Source organism: Beta vulgaris, chromosome 7, assembly GCF_026745355.1.
Source record: "Beta vulgaris subsp. vulgaris cultivar EL10 chromosome 7, EL10.2, whole genome shotgun sequence".
Lineage (NCBI taxonomy): Eukaryota > Viridiplantae > Streptophyta > Magnoliopsida > Caryophyllales > Amaranthaceae > Beta > Beta vulgaris.
The window spans coordinates 44618486-44641986 of NC_079208.1; the positions used below are offsets into that span (position 1 = coordinate 44618486).

At 35.4% G+C, this 23501-nt stretch overlaps 2 protein-coding genes across 4 annotated transcripts; both read right to left on the bottom strand.

Annotated features, from left to right (window-relative positions):
* Positions 1-844: 844 nt before the first annotated feature.
* On the bottom strand, positions 845-1942 carry LOC125491991 (uncharacterized; the record flags this gene model as incomplete). The annotated part of the gene is made up of 2 exons (XM_048634073.2): positions 845-1002; positions 1757-1942. Coding segments are annotated over 2 exons (300 nt in total), but the record flags the coding sequence as incomplete, so codon positions are not given.
* Positions 1943-13808: 11866 nt separating this feature from the next.
* Positions 13809-22909, bottom strand: LOC104908777 (serine/threonine-protein kinase MHK). Of its 3 annotated transcripts, XM_048648000.2 has the most exons (20): positions 22663-22909; positions 21792-21816; positions 21431-21689; positions 21223-21301; positions 19688-19756; positions 19495-19584; positions 18012-18150; positions 17772-17874; positions 17587-17639; positions 17406-17472; positions 16562-16670; positions 16415-16480; positions 16231-16299; positions 16097-16157; positions 15914-16018; positions 15432-15466; positions 15289-15334; positions 14285-14360; positions 14062-14132; positions 13809-13960 (listed from the first exon to the last, which is right to left on the bottom strand). In XM_048648000.2, exons 3-20 carry the CDS (start codon positions 21436-21438, stop codon positions 13896-13898), a joined length of 1311 nt encoding a protein of 436 aa, XP_048503957.1. In that variant the 5' UTR covers positions 21439-21689; positions 21792-21816; positions 22663-22909; the 3' UTR covers positions 13809-13895. The 3 variants fall into 3 exon arrangements, with proteins under 3 accessions (XP_048503957.1, XP_048503958.1, XP_010696231.2); XM_048648001.2 differs by having other exon boundaries at positions 14062-14129; positions 21431-21816; positions 22663-22907; XM_010697929.4 differs by having other exon boundaries at positions 13809-14129; positions 21431-21816; positions 22663-22905.
* Between the last annotated feature and the right edge of the window lie 592 nt (positions 22910-23501).

Sequence of the window (23501 nt, forward strand, 5' to 3'; positions counted from 1 at the left end):
ATAGGTAGTTATACACGTTAGGGATTAAGGGGAGAGTGAGGAATAGCTCAATCATTAGAGCATCTATCCTAGTTCCAAGAAATCTTGGGACTAATTCTCACCCTTGTCACGGTTTATCCTTACAAAAAAAATATATACACATAAGAGTATCGGTGTAGAAAATCAGCGCCGATTAGTTCAACATGTATCAGTATCACAATCTTTTGTGCCTTTCTATAAATACCAAGAACAAAACAAACAGTGAAATTGTAATCAGAATTCAGGATCAGGAACGAAGAAAATTGTAACAAACGTGAATTAACCAAAATAAACTCAAACAAGAATCTCGCCATCCGTCATATGAACAGCAGCCAAAGTATGCAGCTTGATTCTTTTATACCATCCAGTTAGTATATCTAACTTATCTGTCGTTGGACTCCTTCAATCTTCTTTTTTGGAGCTTGATGTCATACTGTGTATATAAATACGAGAGACCACCAGCACCAAAACAATCTATTTGAACAACCACATTGGCTGATCTTCATCTTTAACAGAAGCCAAGAGGAATCCATTGATGAGAAGGTCGGACTGTCAGACATCTTTGCCAGATCTATTGATTCTCCTCCAATTGTATACCTGACGCATATAACTGGCACTTGGTATTGAGATGTTCAAACTTCAAAGAAATAGCATTAATAAAATTTTTTCATGCACAGCTGTTTAACACACTGTTCAGTACAATAACATTACCCTTAAACAAGGGTTACGGGCCAGTTACCTACCAAACAGTAGGAAATTGACAAGAGCGAGTGCATTCAACTTCTGAAAATTGTACCAAGCTTAATTGGTGTACTAGTGAGCTTATTGTAGGCTACAAAAGGGGAGGGGGAAACGCCGCGAATGTCAGGGTCAAGACTGATAAACCTCAGGAAGCTGAAGCCCTACACTGGCAGCTGATTTTCCAAGTGTTCTTTTCATCTCTTCTGTTCTATCCACGGCAATGTTGTAAGAGAATAGGAGCTCCTGGAAAAGGGTAAAAGATTTACAAGCATAGTTTTTGAATTAAAGCTAAACAAAAAAACAAATCATGGATGATGGCACAATGGGTGAAGGCACATAAAAATTTTCTGTCATTAGTTTAAAAAGTAATGACTTTAAGCAAATAGTCCTATATAGATTAGATTTCATCTGATGTCCATGGACCATGAGCTTCATAGAAACTTTCATCCTTCACTGAAACCGGATCAACATATCATTTCCAAATATTTTCATTTCAGCTTTCCGATATTCAAAAGTAACAATTCATTGTGCTTTCCCAAGTAACAAATCACCAGATCGAGCCTTACCCATAGCATTACCAAATTCAGAAAATTTCCCACGAACTGTACTCCGGTGAAGGGTGAATCAACACGTGAAAATGGTGTACTTTTCGGCTAAAATAACTAAACTAGGTAGAGAATTGAGTTGCAGTACCCATTCTCATACCGCGAAATGGGTAACACTACTTACCCATCTAGATGGGATGTAACACAATAACAGATACTCCAGATAACTTACGAATAGCATCACAAAATAAATGAGAAAGATCCACTCATCCTTTTCTTTAGAGGAGTGAACACCCAACAAAGACATGATTGCTACCATAAAAGGGTGGACAGAGGAACAATTCCACAAGTAGATAAAATTAACAAACATGGAACAAACAAGTGGTGGTTCCGACATAAGGTGAAAATCTAATGCACATAATGACATAATGCAGATATCAAGAACAAAGTACCTTCTGATGATGGATACTATTAAGCAAAAAAGTGTAATCCCGAGCAAGCTTCAGTTTATTCTGGGCAGAGGATGGATCAGACAGTTTATCATTCTTCTTAAATTCTTCCTTAATAAAATCTGTAAAGTGGCGCTTGTAGTCCTCCTGTCCAATGTGCTTCTTCACCGATTTAAGAAGGTGCTTACAAACCAATACGTTGTATTGGCGCCATGGCGAGAGGTTCTAAAGCTCAGAAGACAAGCAATGCTAACTTCAATAAGCCGAGAGGTCCGTGCTCTGATTCTCAAGCAAAGAAAACGAAGACTATGGATGAGTTACTTGGTGTAGAAGCTATGGAGATTGAGAAGTTATCTGAGGAAGAAGAAATTTGTGCAATCAAGAGGAGTCAACAATCTCATCGTCTGTTTTCGGAGTGGTTGACAGCGATGAATTCTCCTGATGCAGTCCAAAAGCAGGGGACGAGTAGGATGGCTGATCGAACAGTAAGGATGGTGGAGCCGGTGCCGATTCTCCAATTTGAAGAAGATGAGGTAAGTCCAATCTGTAATGATGTGGATGTGAGTCATGAAAATAGTATACCTCTGATTAAAATTGATGAATCTGATATTCAAACTGAGGTTGATTATTGGAATTCGGCCTTAATTTGTTATGTAATTGGGGCGAATCCTCCACCACATGTTATGGAAGGATTCATAAGGCGAATTTGGAAGAATAATGGAGTAGAGAAGGTTGTGATGATTAGGAGAGGTATCTTCATTGTAAGATTCCGAACCATGGAGAGAAGGGATGCCGTATTAGTTGGAGGTACTCCTTTTTTTGATAATAAACCGCTGATAATGAAAGCGTGGGATGCTAACATGGACATGGTGAAGGAAAAGTTTGATGTTCTGCCAACATGGGTGCAATTCAAGGTGGACTTCAAATATTGGGGTGAACAATGCTTGAAGAAGTTGGTGGCTCCAATAGGAAAGTTTTTGCGTGTGGATAAGGCTACTGAGATGAGAGAAAAGTTACAATATGCTAGGATCCTGATTGAGGTTAAGGTGGATCAAGACTTCCCGGATCAGCTTTCATTTATGAATGAGAGAGGTATTGAGGTGGTATTTGACATTTTCTATGAATGGAAACCTGTGATGTGTACTGCTTGTCATCAGCTGGGGCACTCAAGAGAGGAATGTAAGAAGGCAACACAGCAAAGGTGGATGCCAAAAGTACAGGAGAAACCAAGGGAGGAGAATGTACTAGTGGAGAATGGAAATGTGCAGAGAAGTACAGAGGATGTAGTGAAGAGTGGCATGGTCCAGGGGGGCAATGATGACAAGAATGAACAGGAAACAAAGGGTTACAATGTGGTGAAACAGCCTGCTAAAATGTTGAATAGTCCAGCCAAAGAGGTATGCATAGGGAACTCTTTTGAGGCTCTTGCTGTGGTAGAAGATGACATTCTAGTAGGGGACATTATGTGTGAAAAGGAGGGTGTTGAAGGAAGCAGGAGGGGGGACCCTCCAGATGATGGTGGATAAAATCCTATGCTGGAATGTCAGAGGGATTAATAAGGTTAATAAACAGCTAGATGTGAAGCATCTTCTGAATAAGCAATCCCTTGGCATTGTAAGTCTCCTAGAGACTAAGGTGAAAGTTGGTAAAATGGGTCAGGTTTATCAAAGACTGTTCTCAGGTTGGTGCTTCTGCACAAACTCATCTTGTCATCCTGGGGGTCGAATAATTGTTGCATGGAACCCCCTTAGCTTTGATGTAGGCATTGAATTAGTAACTGATCAACTAATTCACTGTCAGGTATGTTCTAAAGGTAATCAAAAGAAGTTCAGTTGTAGTTTTGTGTATGCTTTTAACAGCAATACACAAAGGAAATGTTTGTGGAAGGATATGGAGAAATTAGCTGAGGTTATTAAGGGCCCATGGATTATTTCAGGAGATTTTAATTGTGTTCTTAATAGGGATGAACGAGTTGGTGCTGCAGTTAGGGATGCTGAAATGGAGGATTTTAGAAGATGTGTTACAAGGTGTGGAATGGAGGATTTAAAGTCGAGTGGGTGTTTCTTTACATGGAACAATAAACAGCAAGACCTGGATAGAGTGTATTGTAAGCTGGATAGGGTAATGGGGAATGCTCAATGGAAGGAGTTATTTCCTACTACAGAAGCCTATTTCATGCCAGAAGGATTATTTGATCACTCTCCCATGATGATTAGAGTGTATCCTGAGATGGAAAAAGGTAAAAGTCCTTTTAGATACTTCAATATGTGGAGTCAGCATCCCAGATTCATGGAAACTGTGAGTGAATGTTGGAATGTTGATCTTAGTGGTACAGCAATGTTCAAAGTTACTAGGAAGATGAAGAAAGTGAAGGAGGCTTTGAAGCTTCTAAACAAGGAGGGTTTCTCTAATATACAAGCTGCTGACATAAAGGCTAAAGAGAAACTTTCTTTAGCTCAGGCTAGAGTTCATAGAAATCAGAGTGGGAATACAGAGGCAGTGGCATCTGAAATACAGGCAGCTGATGAGTATAGAAGGATACATGAGCTATACATGTCTTTCCTACAGCAAAAGGCAAAGTTAAAATGGCTCCAAAATGGAGATTCTAATACTGCTGAGTTCCATAGAGCAATCAAAGAGAGAAAGCTGAAGAGTAATGTGTATGGCATATGTTCTATTGATGGTACTAGGGCAGATTCTCCTCAGGAAGTGAGTGAAGCTTTTCTGAAATACTATCAAGGGCTGCTGGGCACTGTAGGTGAAATTAAAGGATCAATTCATGATGCTATTATTGCTTATGGTCCTGTGTTAAGTGAAGAGCAACAGAGAGATCTTATGGAGCCATTCAATGGCAATGATGTGAAAACAGCAATTTTCTCCATACCAGAAGATAAGTCCCCAGGGCCTGATGGCTTTGGATCTGGCTTCTATAAGGCAAGCTGGGCTGTAATAGGAAGTGATGTTACCAGTGCTGTGCTCGATTTCTTTAGAACGGGGAAGTTGCTAAAGGAAATAAACACAACTGTACTGACCTTGATTCCCAAAGTCAAGTGTCCAGAGAATGTAACTGAATTCAGACCAATAGCATGTTGTAATGTAATATACAAGTGTATTACAAAAATGCTATGTAAGAGATTAAAAATGGTGCTGCCTGAGTTAGTTGCTGAGAATCAAGGAGCCTTTATTCAAGGTAGATTCATTGCCCACAACATAATGATCTGTCAGGATATTGTAAAGGAGTATGGTAGGAAAAATGCTAAACCTGGTGTCATAATCAAGATGGACATGATGAAGGCGTATGATTCCATTGATTGGAATTTTGTGCAAAGCATGCTGCAAGCACTAAAGTTCCCATAACATATGAGGAGGTGGATAATGGAATGTGTTAGCACACCAAAATTCTCTCTTCAGATAAATGGAGGGATTCATGGCTTCTTTAAGGGAAAGAGAGGATTGAGACAGGGAGATCCAATCTCTCCTCTTCTCTTTGTTTTATGTATGGAGTACCTATCTAGGACTCTCAAGTATATTGCACAAAAACCTCAATTTCAGTTTCACCCCAGATGCTTAGGTGTAAAACTCAATCACCTATGTTTTGCTGATGATGTGATTCTATGCTCCAAGGGTGATTTTGTCTCAGTATATACCATGCTCCAGGGTTTTCAACACTTTTCAGATGTATCAGGGCTGGTGGTGAATAAAAGGAAGACAGAGATTTATACAGCAGGAATGAAAAGAGCTGAGATCCAGAGAATCCTTGATGTTACTGGGTATAGCCTTGGAAGTTTACCTTTCAAGTACCTGGGAGTTCCTATTTGTTACAAAAAGATTTCAGCTAAGGATTGTAACTCAATAATAGAGAAGATGACGGCTAGAATTCGCACTTGGAGCAGCAGACACTTGGCATATCAAGGAAGATTACAGCTAATCAACTCAGTGTTGATAAGTTTGCATGTGTATTGGGCTCAGGTGTTTCACTTGCCCAAGAGTGTTTTAAAGGAAGTAAATAGAATCTGTAGAGCTTATTTGTGGTCAGGAGAATATTATAGTGGCAAAGCTGGGTATGTGGCGTGGCCTCAGGTTTGTGTACCAAAATATGCTGGTGGTCTAGGCCTGAGGAACATACAGGTTTGGAATACTGCAGCCCTTGGGAGATATGTATGGGCCTGTGCAAACAAGAAGGACAGCTTATGGTTGAAATGGGTGAATGAATTGTATGTAAAAGAGGAGCATTGGTGGGGGTATGTACCTAAAGCAGGGTGTAGTTGGTATTGGAGGAAGATTTGTGAGGTGAAAGAATGTATCAAAGATAAGATTAGAGAAGATGAATTTCTGCAAATGGCAGATTATTCTGTTAAACAAGTTTATAATACCCTGTGTGGCACCATGGAGAGGGTTAATTGGGTTTCCTTGGTTTGGAATAGAATGACTATACCCAAGCACAGGTTCTTCATGTGGTTGACAATGAAGAACAAAATGCAGACAACAGCAAGACTGTTCACAATTGGTGTAAGCAGAGATCACATGTGTCAGATATGTGGGTTAGCTGAGGAGACACAAGATCATCTCTTTTTCAACTGTGTATATAGCTATGCAGTGTTGAAGGCAATCAAAAGATGGTTGATGTGGAATACAACAGGCACCAACGTTGTAGATATATACAGGTACATAAAAAGAAGTAGAATGTCAAGAATGAGGAAGCAAACTAGCTATGCTATCCTTGCTGCAAGTGTTTACCAGATCTGGAGTGTCAGAAATGAGGTGTTTTGGTCACAAATGGTTGTTCAGGTAGATAAAAGTGTGTATAGAATCCAAAAGAATGTAATAGACAGAGTATACTGTGTTTTACCTAAGAAATGTTCTAGGAAGGATAGAGATTGGCTGAGATAGTTAAGTTTGGTGATTTGTAATTAGTACCACTGTTGGTGGTCCTGAATGTGGTTGATGAATGAAATGAAATTACTTATTGAGCTAAAAAAAAGGTGCTTACAAACTTTCACAGCATGTAGAGTTTCTGATCCCATTTCCTTTTCTTTTATTTCTTTTGTTGTTTTCTTCTTCCTACCCTCCTTTCTTCTACAGTGGTACCAAGTGATCAAGGTTGCTTTGCAAAATAAGATGAACTTATATCACTATAACTATAAAAGATGCGGCGAATACTAGCTAGCAATTAGTAGTTGGTAAGTCTTTGGAATTGGCAGTGGCGTATACAGGATTCCAACCCTATGGGTTCGGAGCCGGTAAAAAAAAAATACATTCATTCAATCAAAGTTCAATACATTAATTCAAATATCAAACTACAATACAATCTAAACCCTTCATAGTCACAATACAATCTTTCCAAAAAAAATTCAAAACCCTTCATTCAAATATCAAACTATGGGTTCCCGCACGATCTTTCTAAAAAAATTCTAAACCCTTCATAGTCACAATATAATCTACACAATAACAAAAACAAGAAATTTTAACTCCATGAGTCTAAACACTACAAAGTTCAATCACATTAATCATTCATTCATCCACAATCCACAATCCACAATCCACAATCCACAATCCACAATACATTCATTCATTGAAAATTTATTCAACATTCACAAATCACAATCCAAACTCCAAAGTCCACATTCATCCATTCAACATTCCACATTCATTCATTCAAGTATTCATTATTCAACAAGACAACAATCAACATTTAAATGATTAACAAAATTACATAACTACAATTACATATTTTAATCATCTAATGTGTAAAAGACTAAAATCTGAAACAGTAAAATTCATATTTAAAATTGGAGAATTGGGTTTGGGCTTTACCTTTCAATTTTCAAGCGGCCGGAATTCGGAAAGGTTGCTGGTTTGCTGCCGGCTGGTTTGCCGTCGCGGTGGGGAAGACGGAAGAGACGGTGTCACGCCGTCACGGTGGCCGACTGGCCGTGGGCCGTCGATGGTCAGATCTGGCTTTGGCTCGTTGCTAGCGAATTACTACTTACTAGTTAGGGTTTTGGCTTTGTTTGGGAGAAAAACGAAAATGTTGGCTGGGTTGTGGGGGGAAAGTTATGAGGAGGCTTAGGAAAGAAAAAAAAAACTTCAATTCCCGCGGCCCGCGTGTGGAGATACAAAACTAATGGGACACAAGCTTCTTTCATGTCTGATTTTACACGCATATAGCATATATCTAATATCAAAAATATTTTTAATTTTAAAAAAAAAACGGGCAATTTTTTTTCAAAAATCATTGGGTTCACCTGAACCTAGCGAACCCATAGTAAATCCGCCCCTGGGAATTGGTACCAACACCTCTAATCAGATCTCGTCTATACCAAGTGGCTGACCAATTGTAACCAGTTCATGAATATTCAAGAAAACAAACTTCAAAAAAAAATCTATTCTAAAAGTAATAATAATTCATATTACAACCAAATAATACCTAAAGATTATTACAATTGTTCTGGACGAGTCTTCATGTTTTGATATTGATCTATAATATCAATATCATTCCTGCTAAATTTAAAAAAAAATCTCTGTCTAGATAAGTATCAAGCAATGATTCAACAATTCATATCCCACGCTATTACGCATTTTATCTTCCACTTCCGCCCTTACGAAAAATTGAAGTTGCAACGTGAATGAGATATAACAATCCAATTTTGTCAAACAATTCAATCAATTCTTACATAGGATAATATACTAATTGTCAATTGGTACTAATAAAACAAACAATGCACAAAATCAACTAATTATCAATTCTTAATGATTGGAACTTAATCAATTGAATAAGGATAACAAAGTAACAAGCAATTAACAAAAATATCAACTCAGCAACAAGAAATTAACATTTGAATTTAGGTATTTAGGTTAAAAAATTAGATTACTTAAATTCGGAGTTGTCCCGCTCGCACAGAGTAAGCCTGAAACAGTTCACCCCGGTAGCAGGTGGCCGATGGCCAAGTGCGGTTGCCGTGCAGTGGTGCGACTTCAGAGAGGGAATTTGTTCGTGAATCGTTCTTCAGTGCTTTGCCATTTCCTCTTTGTTCAAATTAGATGATGAGAATTCTACACCATTCTATCTTATTTTCGTTTGTAACTAGATGGCAGTATGTAATGGACCCTACCCGGATCCGTGGATCCAGATCCACATTTGACGGATCTAGATCCTCAAATTTTGGACTCTATGGATCCGGGTAAGATCTGGATCTTTCTTGAAAAAAATGGATTTGGATCGGGCCCTAAATTACTACACGGATTCAGATCCATTTATCTGTTTTTATAATATTATTATAATTTAATGTTATATTTTGATAATATTATAATATTAGTTATTACATGTAAAATGGATTTTCGCTTGAATTTTGGATTATTGTTCTAATTAATGTGTGATTTTTGTGCGAATTTACAGGAAAATTAATTAAGTTCGAAAATTGGGTTGATAACTAATCTACAATTTGATAATTGAATAGTTGTATGTAGTTGCAATGGTTATATTTTAAAAATTAAATGTATTTTTTGGTTGATATTAGATAACTTTATTATTTAAAATCTTTGATTATTGTGAAAATTAGGTTAGTTTGAAGACAATAGGCAAGGATCCATTTAGGACCCGGATCCATAGGATCCATACGGATCTGGATCCTCATTCTTATTACCCAATGGATCCGGGTAAGATATGGATCCTTGCCTAAAAAACGGATCTGGAACCTAGAGGACCCTGTCCAGATCCTAACCATTGCCATCTCTATTTGTAACACTACCTCTCTTTTTTTTTTTTTAGTTGACAACTCATTTTCACTTAGAAGACATTTGGTATAATAAATGGAAATAGAGATAGAAATAGAAATAGAATTAGAATGGAAAGAATTTAAATAAGGTGGAAAAATGGAAATAATAATTGCTACTTCCTCCGTTTTATAATACTCGCTACACTTTTCATTGCGAGAAGTTTTACATTACTTGCTACGCTTTCTTCTTGGGCAATAAACTCTCTCTATCTCTCTCCTCTCACATGGGTCCCTTTTCTTTATACTCTCTACCTCTCTCTTCTCCAAATATTGCCTAGGAGTCCGTGAATTGAGAAGTGTAGCAAGTAATATGAAACGGATGAAGTACTTTTAATAGTTGTTTGGTATCCTAGTAGAATGGAAATAATTGAGGAATGAAACGTAATTTATTTCTACTAGTTTGATAAACGGCTCTGTTCTTTTTGACTGAATAAATGAAAATTCAGTTCAGTTCAGATCCAATCAATTCAGTTCAGATCAGATCAAATCAATTCACTTCAAATCAGATCAGTTCAGACTTATTCAGTTCAGATCAGTTCAGATCAGTTCAGACTTATTGATTTTATTATTATTATTATTATTATTATTATTATTATTATTATTATTATTATTATTATTATTATTATTATTATTATTATTATTATTATTATTATTATTATTATTATATTACTATTATTATTATTATTGTTGTTGTTGTTATTGTTATTATTATTATTACTATTACTATTATTATTACTATTATTATTTTTATTATTATATTATTATTGTTATTTTATTATTATTATTATATTATTATATTATATATATTTTTTTTGACAATGTCACTTTTAAGCTTTTTGGAGGGTATTTTTAACCCCTTGAACATAAAATAAGGGAGCGAGACAAGTGATAAAAAGAGTAATTTTTGGTGAAAGAAGCGAAAGATAGAAAAGTAATACTCCCTGCGATTTATTTTGTTGTTCGTATTTTGAAAAGTTTTGTGAGAGGACATTGGTTAAAGTAGGAATAACTTTCGAAAACGGATGGAGTATTACTTTTTGGTGGGTGAATAACTCCAAATAAATAAGTTTAAACAATGTAGTATTAATATTATTATTATCATTATCATTAATATTATTAATTATTATCATTATCAATGATGATAAAAATATTACTCTACTTGTAATTATTAATAATGCTCAATTCATCTGTTCAGTTCAGATTAGTTTAGTTCAGTTCAAACCAGTTCAGTTTAGTTCAGACTTATTCATTTCAGTTCAATTAAGTTCAGACTTATTTAGTTCAGTTCAGTTCAGACTTATTCAGTTCAAAAGAACAGACGCAAACGATGTTGTTACTTAACACTCATACCAAATCATTGTAAATGAAAACGCTTATTTGAATCTGTTGCCTACACCAAATTTTTCTATATCAAACACCCTCTTAGTATTTTTATCTTTTTGGTGTAGCGAGTAGGATGGTTCGTATGTTGGATTAGTATAGTTTGAAATCTAACCCACTCAAACCAAACCGCAAATATACGATTTTACATTTTTCTAACCAAAACTGCATTATACTTTTGCCCAAACCAACTCAAATTGCACCACGCTGAATGGTCTAGTGCGGTGCGGTTAACCATTTTTTCATCCATGATATGAGTATTGCAATCTAAAATTAAAATACTTTTTTCATCCGCGGTAGGAACAAATTATAGGCGAAAATCCTAAAAAAAGTTAATAAACCTCATTTATGTGTCTAGATTAATTAATGGATCGATTGGTCTCCGACGACGAAGGCTTATTCAAGGACAATCACGCTATCATCGACGACAAAGGCATGTGGTCGACTGGTCATGACTCGTGACTCGTGCCGACGTGGCGAAAAGGACTCAAGGAGTTAGGGTTAGGGAAACGCGGCGTGAGTTTTGGTTTGTTCCATTAGAGTTTAGGGTTTAGGTGTGGTTCAGGCGTTCAGTGAGGGAGAGAAGAAACGTGAGTTTTGATTTATTTATTTTTTCTCCACCAAATTAATGGTTGGTCACAGGATCAACTGGGACTACATGTAGGCCTGTCATTGTGTGCGCTTGGGCCAACAAGCATGCGCATAACACATGGGTGTCTCACGCCACGCATCAACCATGTGTCAGACGCAAGACCGTTACATTGAGCTTATTGCCTTCAGCGCCACACATTTCTGCTTTTTTTGCCGAATTTCAGTTAATACCTTGAATTATTATTTTGACTTATTTTTTTTAACAATAATTATCATTGATAAAGGGATCTATATCATAAATTTTGATTTTATCAAAATAATTTGATACAAGATTTATTTTGAAAATCTAACTAATTATCATGAATAATAATTGGGCCTAGAAATTAGACTTCTCTTGGATGGACTTTCAAATATATTCTGACTCAAAAAAGGTTTCGGGCAAGGCTTCTGATTGCTTCTTTTAAGTATGTACCAAGTAGAACGACGATATGTTTCATCATTATGTGATTAAAGAGGAGACATATTTATGTGTCTATATTAATACAAGGATCGAAGAACCCATTTTATAAATATATCGGGTTAGAGTTTAAAGAATTTGATCGTTTACCAAGAATCCGCCACAAACTCAACACGATTTAACCTATTTGCCAGTATTTCTTATATCTTCACGTATTATAGTGCCAACATAATCCTTCGAACATTTTTAAATGTTCCTTGTGTTACCTTGACAATATGTTAGCATGTGAAACTAACTACCTGGATAAATCAAAGTATCACGTGTTCATGTTCTTTATATGGTTACAACAAGACTATAAAAGGTTATAGTGTTATGTTTTGTATCAAAACTAATTCTCCAATATTTGCTTTTAACGTTTAAATGAGAGTGATCGAAAATACTATTTATATAAATTATTATCAAATTACTTTAGTACTTACTCCGTTCTTGAATAATTACGTTTTCACTTTCGCAATTGCTAACAAATAGATTTAGCATATAAATGACGACATGTCATAATGTCGAACTTGAGTGGCCATTTAATATCATTTTTGTAATTTTAAAATTGTCACCCATCCCCTTGACCTCTCCATAACTAGCGGCAATTCCTCTCCTATTTCCTTGTTATTTTTTTCCCTAAATTTGAACCAATTGATATAAAAATAGCTTGAATATTAAAATCGAATAAATTTAGCAGCTAAAACAATTATCTTCAAATATTCCTGATAATTAGTTATTGTTATAAAACGATAGAGATGAAGTAGAAGTAAAATGCTAAAAGGGAATGTCAATGTTCAACGCTACATACAACATACTTTTCTTCTGCGAGTTTCTGATTTTGACCTTGAAATTCAGTCTCTTAATAGTACCTTCTTGAATTCAGAAAAAATAGCAATATGGGTTCCCCTTAAAGAGATGAGCCTGAAGGTGCTAAACCTTCACAAAAACGCACAACTGCTGCAACCTCACAACAATCATGCCACAACAACAGCCCTCACCAATCACCATCATCAACAATCAGTGTTCTTTCCGAACCGCCAACTAAGTTTTGGTTAAAGAAATATTGTTTGGGGGAGTTGCAAAGCAGCTGAGTTGAGAGATGGACATGATGAAATTGTTGGGTTGGAAAAGGGTGGGGTTCAAGAAGTTAATAGTGCTGGAGGTGTGTTCGGGCTAAAAGGAAAGAGACGAGAAAGAGGAAAAAAATCGACCATATTCCATAATTTTCAGAGTGAAATCCCCTGATAGGAGAATACACTTGGGTTAGAACGCACCGCAATGTCCTTCCTTTTAGTATTATGTTGATGCTTAGACAAAGGGTACATTTTGTTCTCCTAAATTTTGCTGTAGGGCCTGTTCTCCTTAGCTTATTTTCAGTTCAGTTCAGTTCAGTTCAGATCAGATCAGTTCAGACCAGTTCAGACCAGTTCAGACCAGTTCAGTTCAGTTCAGCTCTTGACAATACTTTTACTCTCACATATCACTATTCATTTCAGTTCAGTTCAGTTCAGATCAGATCAGTTCAGTTCAGTTATTTTATGCCGAAGAGAACAGGCCCTAAACTTATTGCACTTGATTGGACCTAAACAACTAAGAAACTGCCTTATAATTACATATTGGACCCGAGACTATTAGACTTCAAAACTTATTCTTTTAAAGTGAAGAATGCACCCAAAGTAGAGAGCAGCATTGCCAAAAGGGTTAAAGAGAAACTGAAACAGGGACGTGCTACACACATGGTAGGTGCAGGTACAGCAACAACATACTCTTACATGACGATTAGAGGGATTCAGAATGAAAAAGTTGCAACAAGGGACAAAAAATATACTCTTTACATAAACAACTATAATATATTCACAAATAGCTCCAAGGAGCATAATAACTGTGATCCCTAACATAATTATTTTAGTGTTGGAGAAGGAATAAGGAAAATAAATGAAATAATTACATCTCTATGCTCGCTCCCTCCACATTGAAAAAAAGAAAAAAAGACGTTAGAGTCAATCAGAGGTAATGACTCGGCTGGTGGGGGGACGAAACAACCAATAATGGGCCATCTAAAATACCTGGCTGCAAAGCTGCAAGGCCGAAACCTCCTGAATGAGGAACTGCAATTCGAGGATGCGTAATTGAACTGCTAGACATACCGAAATACAAAAGCTTAGATATCAGAAAACAAAACCAAACAATAAAACAATAATGCTAAGAAACTGATAATAAACCATGAGTTTCAAGTTCACGCTACACGGAGAAACTTATTATAAAACAACTTCAAGTTAGTCCACCAACCTGAATGACAGTGACAAGGACGGATCAACTGGAGGAGTCGCCCCATTTCGGCAAGGTGAAAAAAGCGACCAAAAAACTGGATTACAGAGAAGAATGTCAGTTCTCAGTTGCTAACAGAATCCAAGAATAGAACTTTCTTATATAAGGTAAGCAAATAAAGAATATGATTTAGCTTGAAAACGGCAAGCATACAACATATTGCCCCACCCTTACAAGCAATACGTTTCTCTCATTCATTTACAGTTTCCTCGCCGAGGAAACAAACAATACATCTAAAGTTGGGACCCTATAAACATATAGAGCAATATTTGTGCCCAATTATCTCTACCTATCTACACTGATCTCAGTTTAGATTTCACAATTCTACATAGGTAGAGATAGCAATATGATTCAGTTTAGGTATATGATTCTTCGCTTTCAAATTCCAAACATTTCCTATTCAAACAAAGGCATATCAAACCAAGTTAGTTATTAAGGTACGCATAGTCCAGATCTACCATTTCTTATTTTATGCAAAGAAGCAATTAGAAAATTCTGATACAGCTTTTTTGGGTCAAATATTTGAGTAGTATAAGGTTTATGTACCTTCTAATGATACATGAGCAGATGCAAGGGTTCAAACTACATGAAAAAGCATCTGTGGGTACAACATATGGATAAGTAGGAATAATTTGGTCTCAGTGGAACCTTTAAGACCTTTAAGACCTGTAGGCTGAAAAAGTATGTGAAACAAATCAAGTGATGTATGTGAGAATCAACGAGATTATGCAGTTGCATGAGACTTGTAGTCAGGGAACATGTGATGCCTGAGTGAATTTATCAACCCCATGACTGAACAAGAACCCAACCTAGTGGTAGATTTCATCAACAAATGTAAGTGACGACATACCCACTAAACCAGTTCTCTAACTTTGTTTCACAACCCAAAACAAGCACTCCTAATTCTGTTAAGATAAAAGAAGAATCTCTAAGACTAAGAAAATTATAGGGAACAGAAATGGTACCTGACTGCTCTGGATGATCCTGGAAACTAGAGCAGAAATATACATCCTGCAAGGTCACGTTTATAACTTTTCATGATAAGTAGAAGGCAGCTACTTTCATATCATATTGAACATTATTAGGTCTTTCATAATTATACACTAACCTGTCGTGTGCTTCCAGATACACGAGGTCCCATCTCTGCAAACAGCAATGACATAATGCATATTAGGATTAAAGATCAAGGACTGAAATTAAAGCAGGAGGGAGGGTTTAAACTTCAAAAGCATCTTTTAATGGGGTAAAGCTTGCGATTGAAGACTTTATGGACAATTCTATAACACAATATCTTAGATATAGATATCAGCAATCGCCAACTTTCTAACAACACTCTCTCAAGAAACAATTGAGTGTGAAAATAGATAAAGTGAAATTGATGGTCAAGCAAGTGAAGAATCAGTTGTCACTAACACTGTTTCATTCGTGAAAAAGCCACATCAATTTATCTCCAACCATGAATAACCAACACTACGTAGTTGATATAAAAAGTGATTCACTTGATTGGTTTTCACTTTTGGTGACCTAGAGATGGTCAAGGTGACTGCAACCTATAGAAATGACCATTGCAATCCAGCATAGATTTCTCACCTAAACTAGAAACGCCAGGATTCACAGCCAATGTCAGGCCGAGGAAACAATCATCTGCCTTGCTGTCAAAGTCCCACAAGTTCAGCTCAAGGTTTGGCTTTGTTTCTGTCAAGTAAAATTGTGGTTAAACATCATCAAAAATTATAAAGAAGCAGGCATACAGAGGTATAATTCAAAGCTTACTTGTATAATCTGGCTTACTATGAAAGGGATCATGAATGGGACGAGGCACCCGCAAAGCAACCTGCCATAGCTCATGTTAGGTTAACTAATAATAACACGAAAGGTATTTAGAACTAAATTTTATTATTACATACATGGAAGAATGGATGATGTAGTGCCTGTTCTGCTGTTGGTCTCTTAAGTGGATCCCAAGAACACAGTTGCTGGAATTCAAGAAAAAGTCATTTATTTATACAAATGCACAAACAAAAAGCGAAAAACATGACCAATAATTAAACATTTGACAGCCTAAAAAATTGTCTACACAAGGACACATACGCTGATTAGATCAATAGCTTCCCAATTAGCATTTGGGATAATTTCCGACAGATTTGCAGGCAACATCTGCACATATTAGGCAAAATCCATAATTTTGAGCAAATAGTTGCAGCATAAAATAGATAAAGCAATAAAAATGCATCTCACCTGTGAATAACTTATACTGATTAGTTGACTGATGTTCTTAGCTTCAGGAAACACAGCCCAATCTGGAGCACCAAGTACACAACATATTTTGTATAGCTGATCTGTTTCACTGTCATAGATGGCGTATGAGCAGAATAATAGTCTATCACCAACTATAAAAATTAACCATGAAAAGTAATATATGCACTTCAATTCAGTCTTCAACTATTTTGCATAAACAAGATAGAATATGCATAACCTTCTCAAGTACCAGGAGAATAAGAAATTTCTTAATGGAGCCAAAATGTGGTCATGTGTCATATATATTTCCAGTGCAAAAGAAATTGCAACACTCGTATAAAAGGTGGTCACTTCAGGACTTCATATGATCTCTGCATTACCAGAGGACACTGCAACAGAGATGTTGCGCATATATGCCAAATTTTTTATTCTATGCTTGATTTTTTAATAGGTCACATGTGCCAGTTATTTTCCTAAAAATGGTACAAGCCAAATTTCCTGTTATATGAGATCAACTGCCATTATGACAACAGTACTAGGTTGTTCTTGTCACCTGCAAACATTTTAACATAATTTTCTTATTCTAAGCCAGACACTTAGAAGCAAGAAAAAGAAGCAACCTTTATCAGGCATATCTTATAGGATTATAAACAGAACGATAACATTGTTTGCTATTCCCAACGGAACAAAATAAGAGGCAAAACATATAGCACACAAGAACGTATACCATCAATTGAAGAATAGTCTTGTGAAGAAAGAATTTCATCGGATATTAACATTTTTAAGGAAGCCTAAACCTATTATCTTTTCACAAGGAACACTAGAATTGAAAAAAAGCCATTACCTCTCTCCAGGGAAAATTGGACACGAGGTGAAGAGTTCAGCAAGTACTGCACCAACTGCCCACATATCTGCAATAATACTTAGTTAGACCATACATGGAAATGGACTGATAAATAGCCTCCTGATAGAACACACTAAGACGTAAACAGTGGGACATATAAGTGAAAATCAAGAGAACAAACCAATTGCAGGGGTGTACAATGAAGACTTCAACAGAACTTCGGGGGCCCGATACCTGGCAGACAACATTAGAGCGCAAGAGATGATGTACACATGTTTATACTTTATACGCATGAAAGAAGCAGACACACATAAAAATTCACATAACTATAGGGGATCAGAGGACATGTTTGGGCAAAAAACTCACCAACGTGTTGAAACATATTCAGTATATGGAGGTATTGATGAAACTTCTCTGGCTAGTCCAAAATCAGCAATTTTGATCACATCATTGGTCACCAGAAGATTCTCTTTAATGGACAAGGATCACGAGAAAAAAGGTCAGGGTGAAAATTAATCCATGTTTAAGGACAGACAATCAATATAATAGACATTCAATTAAAATTCAAGACATGCTGAAACCCCAAGGCATCACCAAACATCGTACCAGGTTTTAGATCCCGATGAAAGTATCCATTCCTATGCATGTGTGCAAGTCCCTGAAGGACCTGAGTCAAAAAGTTTCTTATCTCTTCTTCAGTAAATGGTCTATGTCGGTCCTTCATTATTTGATATAGATTGTATTGCTGAGCGAACACAAGTTATCAATGCCAACTCTAAAAATTGTTTAACAAACAAGTTATCGTGATACCAGAAGCCACACAAGTGAAAACACATCGAGAAAAAGTTATGGTGTGACCGAACTGTTAAAATGTCTTAAAACAGAATATGTTGTCTTCACCTAGTAGCCAACCTTGTTCTCTTCTCTCTCTGATTCCAAATTTTCAACACTCGTTTTGCCAATTTTGAAAAATAATAAACGGAACCAAGCATGAAGTCAAGAAGAAAAAGCGCACCATTTAGCTTTCATCTTCCGTAGTTGGAATAATATCATTGGAGTGAAACACAAATACCAAAAATAGATATGGAATTCAGGACAAGAATATACTTTTTTTTTTAAAATTAAAATGATAATTTGCTTAGATAATTGATTCCTGTTTATAAATTGTGCTATATTCTCTTAATAGCAGCAAAGCTGGAACAGAAGGAATGAAAATGCCAATTTCTAATATCAACTTATTGTTTTTTCCACAAATAAACAAATAAAGTCCGTTTAAAAGACTACATATCCACCAAGTTCGAAGTTCAAACAGAGAGGTCATCCACTCTTTTACATGCCAAAATTGACAAGATGAAATAATGAAAACCTTGGGAAAAGCCTGAGATTGACTTGTAAATTATAATCCTTGTGTATAGGTTAGAAAAAAAATGATGCAAAAGATGCACTTCCCTAGTCCGGAAATTGGATGCATTGATAACGATGGAAGGGATGAGAAGTACAATCTTAGGATTTTGCAATCCCACATCATCAGTCTTCATAGCCTCACTCATCTAATAGACATTAAGAAGTGATACCAAATAAAAAAGACAATTCAACATCACGAAAGGTGATTATAAAAAAATTCAACCTTTACCCTTTTAGCTGGATGTATCAGAAAACTATTTAGGCAGTACAAAAGAACTACACTTAAAATGAGCTTAGAAGGACATTTCAGTTGTCCAAACCCATGAGCTGGATACGGCATTTCAGGGAGGGAAGGTCAGGCACATATTTTAAATGGAAAAGGATGATGGTACTGGATGAGGGCCAGAAAACTAGCACCCTAAGACAGCAGACAATTTTGTGGATTCTAATCAGTTGCTTAAAAGATGGAACAAGTTTTCGTTCCACCACCTATCTCTCTCTCATTGTTTTCCAACTTAAACTTTGTGATGTACATGACGTACATCAGAACCAAAAAGAAAAACTATGTACATCAGAACCAAAAAGAAAAACTAACTTATGTACTGCTCAAGTTTAAAACTAAATAGTAACTGAGTAGTAAATATGTTACTTGAGAGGCAAAATGACATAAATGCTTAGAACTTACCATATATTCAAATATGAAGAACAAATCATTATTCTCTCTCACAACTTCTTTCAGCTTTATGATGTTGGGATGACTCAATCGACGCAGAGACTTCAAAAAAATAGAAGTAGCTTGTTATCACAACATGAAACTAAATTGTGCCACAAACACAACAGACAGTATCAAAATTAAGCATGGAAAGCATAAGAAGTACCTTTACTTCCCGTAAGTTTACACATTCTTCCCAAAAATAGAACTTCCTTTTCATTTTCTTGACAGCAACCTATGAATAGAAGATTAAACCATTGATTAGGGCATTAGGCTCGCAAACCAAGTCTAAAGATGAATTCTAACCCCCACCACCACCTCCACACAACCACCAACATAGTATATATAATACTACAGAGAAATCCAATAAAATAGCAGAAAGAGATGGAGCGAAGTACAAAAAGTTCACGTAAATGAGATCCACATACAAGAGAGTAAAAGCAATCATTTTTCATTAGAAAAGTACACTGTTAAGTTGAAAATGCAGGTAAAAGACGTAAAGGTGAGCCTCTCCATTTCTTTTCATCCATTTCCTATCTTGATATGGTGACACCTAAAAAAGTTCCAAATAAAAACCCTATATCTCCCATAAATACATTCTCAACCATTGATCTAAAAGATTGGTCCATACATTCTTTATAGGAAACGAAGATGATCTTGTCCCAAGGTAAAGTGTAGCTAGTAGACTTATTAAGCTCAAAAAGCTTAAGATTTAATATACCTGAAAAGATTATAATCCGAGGATCTCGAAACTAAACCCGCATATACTAGTAGGAAAAAACAAACACAAAATACGAAAGTGTTTATGAGGAAATAAGAAGAAAAATTAATTTCTTTCGCTCAACAATAGTACTTTGAATATTATTAGTTCCAACAAACCAATACAATATCATTCACTTTCTCTTACAAACTTGTTTTCCCCTAACTTGATAGTTCCTTCCACATCAACAACTATCTACATGCATCTATAGTAGCTTAAACCTCATTTTACACACTAAACATTAACATTCTCACCACAGCTAGGACACATAAACATCACCATTAAGGCTCTTAATCCTAGTAGTTTGTAACATATCAAACCTTTCAGCTTCCTACATAACTACCAATTTAGTTAGAAAGCTAAATGACAACCAAGCTTCTTAACCATCATGACTGTTACTACTTGCTAAAGATTCCAAGAACATAATACTTCCATATTCTTTACACATTCTAACTCACGCATGAGCATGCCACACTTTCTGCATTGTCATGTGGGCTAGACGAAATTCATCATGTTCTTATTCCGTGAATGATCAACTCTTTGGCATGTACCCAAACCGGCCTCAACTCCAAACTCCTTACACACTTTGTTGGCTTGCATTAGTTGACGCTTACATTAAATAATATCAAAAGCATAAAAATGCATGTCGTAGGGAGGTTTTGACTAACTTGTGAGCAAAAAAGAGCCAAGATAAGAAAATATGGATAATCCTAGAAAAGAAAGTATGGATATGCCAGCAGGAAGTTAGTCATAAATGTTAAGAATAAGACAAAATTTACAATATCCAATATTACCACCAATTAACAAACACCAGTCACTAATTGCGCTGAATTAATATTCAGCTGAACATGAAATTACGAATGTTCAGTGCTCCAAAAATGTTGGAAATAAATTGAAAACACTACCAAGCTAAGTAAAATTATATTGAAAGGATGCCTTACAATCTCATAACTCTCCCTATTGACAGCCTTATATACAGTTCCACAAGTTCCATCTCCGAGCTCCTTCAAAAGTTTATATCTGCAGCACCACAAGAGCATATAGTTTAGCTATATCCTTTCAATTTTTCTTTTCAACATTAGTCCTTCCTACATAACAAAGGTGCAGATCAGAACATATGCAACGAATCCCACGTAACACGAAACTTACCTGTCCATTATATACTATTTCGATCACACGCCGATCAGAAATATCAGTGGACCTCTAATAACCTCCAAACATAGTTTTCTTTAGAAATAAAGTCTTTATCAGTTGCTTGTTGATAAAGGTTAATGTTCAATTGCATCACAAGATGAAAAAATTTGTTGAAGACATGCTTCTCATCGTACAGATTTACAAAATCCAACGAAAAATCTATCAACATGCTTAGTTTCAGCCGCTACGAGCTGCTACATTCAACTGGTACCATCTAAAACCCACCAGCAGGAAAATTAAAAGTTGCTTAAGCACAAAATTGGTTCACTTTAATGAAAACAAATTAATCCACTCAAGAAATTTCGTTTCCATTTACTTCTAATCTTTCCCATGTGGGACACCTGCATAAGAACAAATAAATTTACTGTTAATCAAACTATACCCCAAAAAATATATGAAGAAAAAAACACCTAGCAATATGACAAAAAAAAAACAAATCACACGAAAAAAACAAAAAACACAGCAATTCAAAAATATTAATCTACTCCCAAATATTCAATAAGAAAATCAACACAAATTTCACCCAGAAGCCAGAAACCAGAAATCTTTACCAAATTCCCCCATTTATTTATTTTAGTGGATGAACAAAAATTATAATATTTATTACCATATACTCATCGAAATTTTTGATGTACTCGGATAAGAATCTCATTTAAATATATAATTAAACAGCAATTGAATCAGTGAGCCCTGATATTAATCAACAAAATTTCAAAAATTAAAGTTATAATTTTTCTGGGAATTACAACAAGCACAATATTAAAAAATACCCACAAAAGTGACAACAAAAAATTGTAGAATGCAGATATAAACTTATTGACAGAAAAAGGAAAATAAACAAAGGGCTTAAAACAACAAAATTTATGGTAACATTAAATACTTAAAAAACAAAGCACGCAATTCACAATTACACAAACTCAATAACTTTTGATGAATAAATTCACAAAATTAGTTGGAAAACAATTTTAACAAAATAAATTTTCCTAACAACAATGTAACTATAACACACTAAACGCAGAAAAGATAATATTTTTTTTTTATTATGGATCAAGAAATAGTCTTGATAAAAAAAACCCAGAAAAAAACCCAAATTACCTCCATAATTTAATTTACAAAAACAAAAAAATCTAGAGCAAAAAAAAATCATTTTAAGGGAGCATAATAAAGATCGATATATTAAAACTCACCAAGAATGTTGAGAAATTGCAGCAAAAGAAAAAGGAAAATTAAGAGGAGAGAGAATGCGAATATTCAGATCATGAACAATGTAGCAAGGATTATGTTGAAAAGAAGCAGAAGAGGAGAGAGAAAAATAGAAGGGAGGAGAGAGAAACAAGTCTAAATGAAGGTGGGCATAAATTTCGCAGAAAAAACTATAGGAGAAGAAACCAGAGAATTTATTTATCTTTTTTATTAAAGTAATTAAGAAAAAGGAAAATATATTCCAAAAGCAAAAAAAAAAAAAAAAAAAAAGATAGAAAGAAATAAAAAGGGGAAAGTATGAAAACAAAGCACTATTGCTTCGTGGTGGTCCCCTTAATAACGCAAATTAGTACATGGATCCAAGTGCATGTAGAGTATGGTGCACCCTTTTCTAAACTACGTCGTTTTATCATTTTTAGAGTCTATAATTTTAAAAAATTATTGTTATTTGTTTCCTTGAATTGTGCAAGTAAAGATTCCTTTTTCAAATTTAAATTTAAAAGGTATATGTTCTTTTATCTTAAGTGTAGATGTTCATTTAATATATGTTCTTTTGATTATAACATTTGTTCTTTTATAAATATAGATTTACACGTTCTTTAATTTTAAGCCGTGTGTTCTTTTTTAAAGTAGAAAAGTTGTTGAAAAAAATCCGTGTTCTTTTATATTAACTATATGTTCTTTTTGGGTGCACAATGAGCATTGTGCACCCTAGTCCATAATCCACGCTTTGCTTAATAATAGTGGACCTTATTGTATGTAGTATTGTTAAATGTTGATAAAATATTGGAAAATTAATCTTTTTAATGAAAAAAAGTGGGAA

Bases quoted from the DNA above. Each gene is read 5' to 3' on its own strand.
- LOC104908777 (XM_048648000.2), bottom strand. The intron at 17,875-18,011 runs GTACGATGTTTG...TGTCCATTAAAG, and splicing joins TCATCGGGATCTAAAACCTG to AGAATCTTCTGGTGACCAAT. The intron at 14,133-14,284 runs GTTGGTGGACTA...CGGTATGTCTAG, and splicing joins TCCTTGTCACTGTCATTCAG to CAGTTCAATTACGCATCCTC.